Below are 12027 nucleotides of genomic sequence, written 5' to 3'. Positions count from 1 at the left end.
TGGGAATGAAGGGGAATAGGCTAGGAGGTAAGTTACTTTGTAAGTAACTACTGCAAAACTCTCTCTACCAGATCCCCTTCTTCCCCAGCCATAAACTGAAGTGTAATCCAAATATCAAATGTTCATCCATCAAGTGACCTAAGAAATTGAATCCAGCCTCAGGTGGGAAGCTAGGAGGGCCCAAGCTAACTTAAAATAACCTGAGCACATCCTCAGCTGGGGTGTGGGTACAGCAATTACTGCGGGATCAAGTCTGAGACTGTAAGGTGAATCTGTAAAGCTGGGGAACGAACACAGAGTTAATAGCAAGTCAGAAGAGGCAACGAGACTCCTCACCTGACTGTCCTGGTGGTGGTATACCCCCAAGTCCTCGAGGCAACCTCACAAATACAGAGAGAACAGCTGCTTTGTTTCCAAAGCAGGGCTCCAGCGCTATTGGCTTTGGTACAGTCTGCAGCAAGGGAAGGAAGAGAAGAAAACAAATGTTATACAGTGTGTTACACCCTCCCTCTTCCCCCAGCGTCGTCTTTTTCAGATTGTACAAGCTTCAGGGCATGAACCATGTTTCTACACTTGGCAAATTTCCAGTACGTAGCTAGCAAAGCTAAACCCAACGTCAGTAATAATCAAAACCCTAGTCATCACAAAAAACACATTTACTTAATAAAAAACTAGCTAGTAAAAAGTCAAGCACTGCACAAGGTTTGTATTTCTCCCTAAATTCAGTAACAAAGGAGCAGCTTATGCTAAACAACAGGACTGAGGTTCGTTTTTTTTTTTCCTTTGAACCTGTCAGCATGTCTGACTACTGCAATTTGGCCATTCAACTTCTATTTCCAGGGTTTAACTCCACGGAACACCTCCACAGGACCGTATACATTAACATGATAAAGAACATTTACCTCAAACCACTCTCCATTTTACTGGTGTTTGCTTTAGGCTCTGTTCCCCCAATTTGGTCTTTCATTTCTGTTCTTTCCCAAGAGGTCATGCTCATTTTCCAGTGGTCTTCTGGACCACTCTGGACTATGCTCCTGGGTAGGTGGTTGCTCTGGGAGCTGGAAGTGCTTTGGAACTGTCTACTGGATTGTAATGTCCAGTTTTAAACTGAAAAGCAGAGGACTCAGTAGAGCAGAGGACCCGTTTGTGATCCTGGCTCTCCGTTTCAGTGACCTGTCGTATCCTAAGACGGACTCCTCTTATCATGCTTTACTGAAGCCTGTTTACTTTGAATACGAATATTTCACACTTGCATTACAAACATGGATGTGAAATAAAGTTTGCAGATAAAATGTGAATTGATAACTACGAAGATATAATGGGCAGCTAGCTTTCTCCCACCTAGAGGAGCAGGAGACTAGATCCCTAGCTGACCCTCAGTGTCTTTGAACATCACCCTCCTACTGTACTATTGTAAAGATTTTATTTGAATGATCAACAGCTAATTTCAACATGCCATTAGAAAGACAAAATGTGACAGCAGAGCCCAGAAATGAAAATATGTTCTCACCTGAGCCAGGCCCTGATAACATACACAGTAAATTGCGGTCAGCGTTACTGTGGGATGGCACAACAGTGGGATGAGGATACAAGTCTACACCCACGAGTACAGGTACAAGAGAGACCCTTCTTTTGATCCACATAAGCAAAAAATGCTGAGAAACACTGTTTTACCTGATACACTCCATGCTTTCTGATTTCTTGCTTAGTAATGGACACATTCAACCCTGGTATTAATGAAATAATTATTGCTTTTTCCATTAGGCATAAAATTGTACTACTGTGCTTAAACGTTCACCAGAAACTCAATACAATGCAAGACTGAAAAAACACGAACAGGAGTCAAACAATGCTATAAAATAACTGCTGCTCAATAAGAAAGAAAAAAAGAGATGACAGCAAGCAAAATGAAACTTAAAACTGTTTTCATATCTCATATTTACTGTAATGATTGCAACAACAATTTGTTAGTCTGTGCAAGGTAGATAAATACGTATTCTGTAACAACGTAAGCTGCCGTCTGCCTGCTTTATGACTGCAGATTTCTTCATTTTCTCCCCACCCCCAAAAAAGGGATCAAACTCAAAATAATGCTTTTCCCACAAAGCAACCAAGCATACCCTGGTGCTATATCCCACAGGCAACTCAATTACCAGAGGTAATGGAGAGAGCACAAAAAAGGCAACTGCAGAAATACAGCCCACGGACTTCTGCCTTGTGAGTGGGAGCATGCACCAAGCACAAAGTTTATTTCTTCTTGGAGACAGCCAAGTACCTTACTTATTCCGCTGTTAATAGTACAGTCCTGGTGAATCCCAGAGGCTGGAGCACGGTGCTTGGGTGTTACAGAAGCACTCACACTCATCCACGGTGTTGAGCAGAGTGAGCGGCAAAGACCAAGGGGAGAAGTAGTAGCGGGGGGAAGAGAAGGATGAAGGAGCAACTGAACAAGCCAAGAAGAGATTATCGTTTCTAATATCTTTTTAATGTATTTGCTTTTAACACCTACTGAATTAATGGCCATGAAGATGATCAGAGGGCTGAGGCACATCTCATAGGAAGACAGGCTGGGAGAGTTGGGGGGGTTCAGCCTGCAGAGGAGAAGGCTGCGGGGAGACCTTAGAGGAGCCTCCCAGCACCTGAAAGGGGGTTCTATAAAAGATGGGGACAAACATTTTAGTAGGGCCTGTTGTGATAGGACAAGGGGTAAGGACTAAAGGAGGGCAGATTCAGACTAGATATAAGGAAGAAATGTTTTATTAATGAGGGTTGTGAAACCCTGGCACAGGTTGCCCAGAGAGGTGGTAGGCACCCCACCTCTGGAAACATTCAAGGTCAGGTTGGATGGAGCTCTGAGCAACCTGATTTGGTTGCAGATGCCCCTGTCCATGGCAGGGGGTTGGACTAGATGGCCTTCAAAGGTCCCTTCCAACCCAAATCATTCTCTGATTCTAATCCAAATGCTTCTGCAGCTCTGTTCCTTCCCCAGCATAAACTGTTCAGTGCAACTCTACTCCAGCATGCTTTGTAATGTCATGGGGATGCTCAGAAGCACACTCATCATCCTCCAGCCAATATGCAGAAACAGGAGGCTGGAAAATACTTCTCACGGTCACCGAATCCAGCCCTTCACTAATGCAGGTGGCTGCACATAAAAGTGCAATGCTCTGCTTTAAAAGTATTTACACTTTCAGCCTGTGCCATAACATCTGTGTGACCTCTCCAGAGGCTCCCTGCTCCCGGATCTCACCGCTCCAACACCAGAAACTTTCTTTTTAACCTCAATTCTTTCCCAACTGAATTTATTCATCCATCTGATGTTTTTTTGTGCCTTAACCCTCTCCCTGGGCTTTACCTTATTATACATCTCAGCCTTCATTTGGCTCATCTGAAAGAGCAACACTCTGAATTCCTCCTCTGAAGGAACAATTCTTTCTCCAGCTCTCCCAACAGTCCCTCTCTGCACCTTGGCTGCTGTTCTAGACCACAGGTGACCTGAGAGGTGTTTCAGGCCCCTGGAATGGTATCAAAACCACTCTGATTATCCTGCACATCATAAAATGGTAAAGGATAGAAGTTATTCATAATACAATTCTCAGTCACAGAGCTGAAGGGACTTTTGAGGATAATTTAGCTCATCTCTTGGCCCCAAGCAGGACCCTTTCTCCTCCTCTGCCCCTTCCAACTAACAAACCCCGAGCATACAGCAGGAACTCCCATTACGAGTCCCTGTGGGCACGATCTTTCCCTTTCCATGGGTTTTTTATTTTGTTTCTCAAAGTCACACACCCCTTCCTCCTCTTTGCTCTCCTGATCCCACTCTGAACCATAAGCAGCTCCTACACAGGTGTCACTGGCACTGAAAAAGCCCCAGACAGGCAGCCAGCACTGTCCCCTAATGAGCAGCAGCAGACCCCGGCCATGCCGATACCTAAAATTCAGTGTTATTTCACAGGGATGAGTCTGACCCTCATGCTGCAGTATTTTTTAGTCTGTTTGATATACTACAGATAGTTGGGGGAAGAGGAAATACCTCTGAGCCTCCTTCCTTCCCTTGCCAACCTGCTCTGAAAAGCTAAGTATTAGTAAAAAATTGGTAATATGTTACCGCAGGGGGAACTTTGTTTCTATTAACCATGCAAAGCAAGGAAGTATATTTTCTATACTGATGCATCCAAAATCTGTCAGGCAGTTGCAAACTAATTTGGAAGGAATTAAGCACGAGATCATCTTGCTGCAGCTAATCTCAATCTCAAATCTAAAAGAGGAAAAAATGGTTTATTGTCCATCAAGACCAGCCATTTTCCTGAGACAAGCTGCAGTTAATAACAGCAAAAACCAGCATAAAGAATCAAGTCCTGCAAATTTATTTTTGACAGCACCAGTTCAGGCACCTGCTTTTTGAACTGTGACTCATACTGCATTTCATCTCCAAGTGTGTGCTCGCCAGGCCAAGAGACAAAGCGCAGCCTGATGAAATGACTCACATGCCAAGTGACGGGAATGATGAATTTGATGCAAGCAAGAGGTCAGCTGGGAGTGAAGGGCATACTGTGCCCTCTGCGAGATACACAGCAACCCAGCGGTGGAGCCCAGGGACTGTATTCTGCAGACAGGGAGGAAAACACATGGAATAACTCGACTGCCAACTTAACAACTATCTTAATTCCAGCTCTTGCCCACAGCTGATCTTGCTGTGAGCCTGCTAGTGTTTAGACATGACCTATGTAGGTGCTGCCATAGCACAAAGCAGCCAAGGAGAAGCTGGTTGGCTTTGTCAAGCTGAACTTCTGTGGGGAGACCTAAGAAGTGCTCGTATCTCCTCTCCTTTCCCACCTCTGCGGCATGTCTGCCTCCCGTGTGGTTTCTGAATGCTCTTGATGCAGATCCAAGCTGCTTTTCTGTAAGAAGGTTAGGAGTGGACTTGGAAACCAGAGATCAGGTCATTATAAATGCTTGTGCTTCAGTTTGACAGGTGGCTTTTAATGGTCCCTAAAAAAAAATAAATATAGAATACGCAGATCTCCAAACTTTGTAACACCTTTCATCAGATGGTTAAAACCAGCCTCTGCCAGAGACTTCCATTTACAGTGTTTTGATAAACCCACTGTTGAATTATAGAGGCAATTCCTTTTTATTGAAGGCTTAATGGCACAATAAAGTAGACATTATTCAAATCTATGCAAATAAGGTGCATCCCTCAGCCGCTTGGCACGTGATGACTGCTTTGATCGGTGCCTGAACAGCAGAGCCCTACACCTGGAGAGGGGCAGAGGGGAGTGCGGAGCCCAGCTGCTGGAGTGGGTGCACAAAGACCACAGCTCATGGGGTAAGAAGATCTCACCTTCAGTGGACTGGGTCAACCCGCGTATGAGCCAAACTGCCATCCAACAGCCCATCAGAAAGGAGCCGTACCTTTGACAGAACACAGAGCATGCCTGCACCACGGCAGCAGTAAAGAAACGTGTAGCCAGGAGACTATCTCCCTTCTGGCTGCAACTAGGATGGTGGTCAGCAAAGGGGATGCTGTGCTGCCTGGGTTCTATCTGTGCTATGAACAGACTAACTGTAGCTGGTCTACCGGCCAGGCACCCTGCCCTGCAGCTACTCCTTGTCCTCACAGAAATACTGTGAGTGCACTGGAGTGACAACTTCATGCAACTGATCATAGACTCATAGTATGGGCTGGAAGGCACCTTTAAAGGCCATCTAGTCCAACCCCCTGCCAGGGGCAGGGACATCTGCAACCAGATCAGGTTGCTCAGAGCCCCGTCCAGCCTGGCCTTGAATGTTTCCAGGATGGGGCATCTCCCACCTCTCTGGGCAGCCTGTGCCAGTGTCTCACCACTCTCATTGTAAGAAAAATATTCTTTATACCTAATCTAAATGTATCTTTCAGTTTAAAACCCTTACCCCTTGTCCTATCACAACAGGCTATAGTAAAAAGTTTGTCCCCATCTTTCTTAGAACCCCCCTTCAGGCACTGGGAGGTGCTCTAAGGTCTCCCCACAGCCTTCTCTTCTCCAGGCTGAACCCCCCCAACTCTCCCAGCCTGTCCCCACAGCAGAGCTGCTCCAGCCTCTGACCATCCCCGTGGTCCCCTCTGGCCCCGCTCCAACAGCTCCACGTCTCTCCTGTGCTGAGGACCCCCGAGCTGGAGGCAGCGCTGCAGGGGGGTCTCACCAGAGCAGGGCAGAGGGGCAGAGCCCCCTCCCTTGCCCGGCCGGCCACAAATAGCCTGAATCTTTCTCCAGCAATGGACTTTGTCTGCTCCTCCACACCAGCAAAGTTACGATCAATGGAAAACAGCAGGAAGAAACCCCAACAACTAGCAATGAGGATAGTACAAATGTCAAACAGAGACAGAAAAAACAACAAAGACCTGTCAGCCTGGCGCACGGATGGAAACACGCTTTGCTGGGCAGCATGCGCTGTCAGGAAGGTGCACTGCAGCATCTGGCTTTTAACCGGGAAGTGCTCTCACATGCTTTGTGTTAGGCAGCACTTGGAAACAATGACCACCCCTTTCTGGATGCAAATATAAAGTTAATGGTATTTTACTAAGCAGTGACACAACCGCGTTGTTCCTGGAGGCAGCAAAATCTGTTCTCAGCTGTTTTCCACAGATGACTTTACTGGCTAAAACCAGCACAAAAAGCCAAGCAATTTCAGTTGTTTATGAGTTTTGATATGTACTTAATATGCGTAAACCTTGAACAATTATGGAAGTTAAATGCAGCAAGAGACCTATTAGGTCATCTAATTAGTCCAGCTTCTCCAGCAGGATTTTTTTTTTTTTTTTTTTTTTTTTTTTTTTTTTTTTTTTTTTTTTTTTTTTTTTTTTTTTTTTTTTTACACAAACAAGGCATTTTCCAGGACTTTTTCCAGGCTATTTCTAGGTGACCCAGGTGTGGAGTGCACCACCAGTTCCCTTGGGAGACAATTTCACAGCCAAATGCTTTCCGCAATCAAGTTGAATTGCGTGATGTTCAACCTAAACATTTCTTTTTTATTTCATCTCATTATTTCTATTTACGCTGTTTATATCTGACAAATTCAAAAGGTTAATAATATGTCACATAAAACTAATGGCTAGAACAATAAATATTCTGTGTAATTTAAAAAACACAGCATCAATTTTATTTAGGTTCTATAATACACTGCCAGCATATTGTTTTTCAGAATTTATTTAAAAAAATACTGTAGAGAATTTTTTTTCCTTAACAAGAAAGCATATTTCTGTGGTTTGATCAAATAACTCTTACATGGTTTTCAATTTCCAGTAAGGAAATTAAAATAAAAGAAAAGTCTTATGGTGGGGGAAGAGAAGAGGAACATTACTGAAACAGTTCAACTTTATTATTTGATTCCACTTCTTCATATGATTTCACTCTGTAGAAAAAGGGTCAAATTCCATTTGCAAGTTTTTAAATTGTGCCATTAAAAGCTGAGTGAACATTTGTAAAATAAGTTACAAGCAATTTTCTATGAAAAAATAGAGTATTAAGTTTTTAAAATCAAATTGTCAGGGTAATATGTATGTCCTCCAAGATAGAGATGAATGAATTTCCAGCAATAATTTGCAGTAAATGAGTCTAGATTAAAAATTTACATTTACCTTGTCCCGATTTCTACCTTGGAAGCAACACAGGGGCTAGGCAATGAATTGCTCGCAACTCAGCCCCAACACTTGGGTTCCTGCATGTGAGGAGCTAAATAAAAATCATCTTCAAACCCTTAGATGAATGCTAACAGTCTGAAATTGAAAATACAGGTCTGAACATCCTAAGTTACCAATAAATGGGAGCATATAAGCAAACCGACCTCCACAGGGGACAAGAGTTTTCTCCCACTACATTTAACAACTGCTTTCTCTTTGAAAATGCACACTGTTAATCCAGCAAAACACAGACATGAGCTCTTGGTGAAGGAAAGGATTTCACTGGGCAAGTTTGTATTTCAAAAGCAGTCACCCTGAAATGACAAAATCTCATGTCACAGCTTTGAGCATTGCCATTCATGTAAGCCAACACTCGTCTTTCTTTTTCAATTCCCTGCTGATGCCCCGGGGAGGGGACGGGATGGACGAGGCCATGGGTAGCAAATCTGGGCAAAATATATACAGCCAACAGTGGATATTTATTTTGATTTTGTACGGGTGAAGAGGCAAGATTTTTCTGCCTTTTTTCAACCACTTGGCTGGTTTTTGCACATTAAAAAGTATAAGGAAAAAAACCCAATGAAATCAGACGAATGAAGACTGCAAACACAAGACACAAAACAACTACTTGGCATAAAGCAATGCAAATAGATCCCCAATAATGTTTTTTGAGAAGCTGCTGGTGTTATTAGTACTTCAATCAGAAGAGACACTTGTTTGCACTAGAGGGAAAAAAGAGCTTAGAAAAACCCTCTTCTGTGGGAAGCTTCATGCTCCTTCCTCTCCCTCCAGCAAATTCCTCATTATCAGCTAAAATCAGGGTCCATCCTGCTGAAAAATTTCCAGTCTTCAAATCTAAAACTAGTTAAATCTCAATTATCAGCCAAACAGTCCCTAAATACAAGGCAGGCTTAACAGATGTCCCTGTTGATCTCACGATAGCTCCCTTCCAAGTATTTATATTCCATATTATATTACGGAATCAGCAAAAGTTGCCCCCGCTAATTTTGCAAGAGAAACCAAAACAAGATACCCGGCACTAGTTAACTGGAAATAATTCATTAGGTGAAGGTTTTATCAGGTACTCCCGTTGTTGTTTTGGCAGTACGGATTGCAGCCAGGCTACATGCCATTCTAGTGCAGCTAATCTGTTTTACACACCTCAGCCGCCCAGCTAACACTCCCATCTTACCACTGGCAACTCCATCTAGCACGGCGCTCCTTCAAAAGGGATCATCCACTTCTCCGTGAATTAGAAAGTGGGCCAGCATAAGAAGAATTAACACCAAATACGAAGTACAAGCTGGGATGTCGGTTCTTGTTGTGCGTCCCTCGTCACCCTGATGCAACGGGAGGGCTCCTGCCACCCGCTTGCATGCACTGACCTAATGAGTCTAATGAGTGGAAGTGCTTTTGCTAAAGACAAGGAGACAGCTACACATTGACATGCTTTGAACACCTTAGCATTAATGCAAGGAAAAGCTCCTAGAACCAGCAGATGCTAGAAACCCCAGAAATAGTACTTTAGAAATTACATTGCATTTCAAAAGGTAAGCTAACAAGCCCGAGCAGCCTGCCTTAGACAAGTCAGGCGAAATAAAACCAGCCTTTCCGGCCTCGAAGGCTGCGTGTCAACCATCCCCAGCAACTACCACATCAGATTAAGATTATTCAGTTTATGTTTTCCACTCTCAATTTCATCCTTTTCTTCCAGCCGTTATCCTTCTGAGGATAATGAATGACTCTTCCTTTCAGCTTATTTATATCTTTAAAAACCCTAACCTGCTCTGTCCCCCTCCAATGCATATCGATAGCCTGGCCACTTCTATTTAAGAATACTTTCATATATCACAGCTCAAGCCTGCCATCCTTCCAAAACTGCCTGCTTGCATGAGGACCCCCAGTCTCAGCTCGGTGGCACGTAGGAGACTTCGTGCTCACTGCGCTTACGCTAATCTGGCTCATTGTAAATGAGGTGGGCTGGAAGGGGGTCACAGAAGCTGGTCCCCCAGCAAATTTGAGGGACTAATAGCAGGTCAGTAACATATGAAGTAAGGGGGGAAGTGAGTCATCAAGGCTGACAACCAGAATAGGATCAGAGATGTAAACCCCATCAATTCCTTGGCCCTTAGTTGTTCTTCATTGAACTTCTCTCATTGAATGGAACAGCCCAACATAGGGGTACATGCAAAAATTAAGATGAAGTTGCTGGAGCCGGACAATGTTTCATTTCAAACCACTCCTCGCTGCACTGGTACCCCTGCAGCTTCCCCAAACCCACTGCCCTGTAGCACAGGACTACTCATTCTTCTACTCCTTACTGATGGTTGTAACTTCATTACAGTGTAAAAGGAATTTAACAAGGGCACAACTCAGATGCAAAATACATGTAGACTGAAAATATAAATCTGTGGTATCCCTTGCCCATTCCTCAGTCAGCCCACCACTTCATGTCTGTACTTACTTCTTGAACAGATGGGATCTTCTGGCAGTCTTTAAACCACTCAACAGAACTTTCTTCCATAACAAAGCGAACTAATTACTAAAGTAAGATGCTATTTTCCATCATTTTTTTCTGCTATTTTTAAGGAATCAGCCAGCTTGGTGAGCTGACGTCTGATTAAGGATTTGCAGCGAAGCTGTTTTGCCCTCAGAAGCCTAACACAGCAGAATTAAGTGCACGTCGGCATGAAGATACAGAATGAACTTCGCAAGGATTTTGACCGACAGCCTGTCGATCACAGATGCAAAAATAATCACTTCTTAGTGCTGGCTTCGCACATTGGATCCCTAAACACAACACAGCAAAAGTTACTCTACAAACCTGCTCTACCAGGCAAATGCTCTGTTTTACAAGAGTGTTTTTCAAATCCTCTAAAAGCTTCCAAGACAATTTTTTTCCAACTTAAGGATAATTTTTTTCTAATGCAACAATTTTCTTGTTGAACCTGTAGGTGTTTTGCTCAAGCTAAGCATTTGCTTGCTATGCTGTGCATGTGTTTTTCCCAAGAATTTACAAGCGTTAACTTCATGCCCTTACCACCTTCAAGACAGCTGGAAATCAATGTCACAATTACAAACTTTTCTAATTCTTGCAGGAAAGTTTCTTCTAAAAATGGCTGCAGAGGACTACAGGACTTAAGATTAATTAGATAACAAGACTTAAAAAAGCCTGAGTTACAGCTATACCAGTTCAGACACTTGGACGAGTCCCAAATACTCAGGGATGTTAAATACTCTTAGAAAAAATCTGCAATACACAGCACCTCTGAATGCACAAAAAAGCTGCAGAGAAAAGCCAATGGATTTTGTAATAACTAAGCAAATTTTGTGGTAGATTTGCAATCGAGTACGTATTTGTTGAGTGCGAAATAAACCAAAGCAGCTAGTTACGTGTTGCCTAGCTGCAGACTGTAATATGAATAGTTTCCCTGCAGGTAAATCACTTTCTATTACTTCTAAGTACCCCAGGAAAAATACTAATTGAAAACACGGTTCTAATACTGTCCAGCTGGAAAGCATTAGCTTAGGATGGAACTAGCTTGACACTGGGTGCCAACTGGCTACGCACAATGGAAAAGAAAATTAATCTCTTGCAGACAAGACGTCCCATTTTCCACTTCTCCTTTGTAACCCCGCAAATAAACTCATTATTAACCAAAAGCTTTGATTCACATGGGGAAGGAAAAACACCAATGCATTTATGATAACGCAAGTCTGGATTTCTTACATTAAAACGAAGGCTTTCAAATTTTGACACAGTGAATGACAGAGTAACTGGAGAATGGGTTACAGTCCAACATCACCACAATGTTTCACTTTCTTGGCTAATAACTAAGGAACATACAAAACACAAAGAAAAATGCAGTTCTACGATTCTGTATTGTCCCAGCCTGTCCTTCTGCAGCTCCCTCCTGCTAGGAGCTTTTTTTCCCAAGCAGGTGCAAAAGGGATGAGGGGAAAACCCGAAGCCGATCCCCACAAACAGAGACTGCTTCCTCATTTCTATTTGAATTCATTTATATGTGACATCCAACAGGCCAGACCATCTCAGAAGTGTCATTCCCCAAGTTGCTCACAACCCACGAGCTTCTTGAACCTCGTCTCTTCTCCATGTGATTTCAACTTTGCTGAAACACTCCAGACTTTTGTGCATACTTTTATATTCCCCATCCAAACTCTCTAAGATGATAAAAAACCCTATATAACACCTCCCCAAATTTAGTAAGTTTCCTTGTAATGGAAAAGCATCCTCATTCTGCACCCAGATCTTCCAGCAGATGAAGCTGCCTGCTGGCACAACTGTCCATGCTCCCTACTTGGCTTCAGGTTATGGTACAAGGTTTGCACCATTTGCCTGAATTGGA

At 43.3% G+C, this 12027-nt stretch overlaps 1 protein-coding gene across 1 annotated transcript in view; it reads right to left on the bottom strand.

The window, feature by feature from the left end:
• Window positions 1-12027, bottom strand: part of ATRN (attractin) — a 157292-nt gene that overhangs the window by 6327 nt on the left and 138938 nt on the right. Inside the window, exon 28 of the mRNA XM_037387983.1 lies at window positions 337-451. Within this exon, the coding sequence (XP_037243880.1) occupies window positions 337-451 (115 nt within the window). The remainder of the gene's footprint in view (window positions 1-336; window positions 452-12027) is intronic.

The sequence above is a fragment of the Falco rusticolus genome, chromosome 1, assembly GCF_015220075.1.
Source record: "Falco rusticolus isolate bFalRus1 chromosome 1, bFalRus1.pri, whole genome shotgun sequence".
NCBI lineage: Eukaryota > Metazoa > Chordata > Aves > Falconiformes > Falconidae > Falco > Falco rusticolus.
Note: the sequence above shows the minus strand (reverse complement) of the source record. Positions and strands in the feature narration are given on the sequence as shown.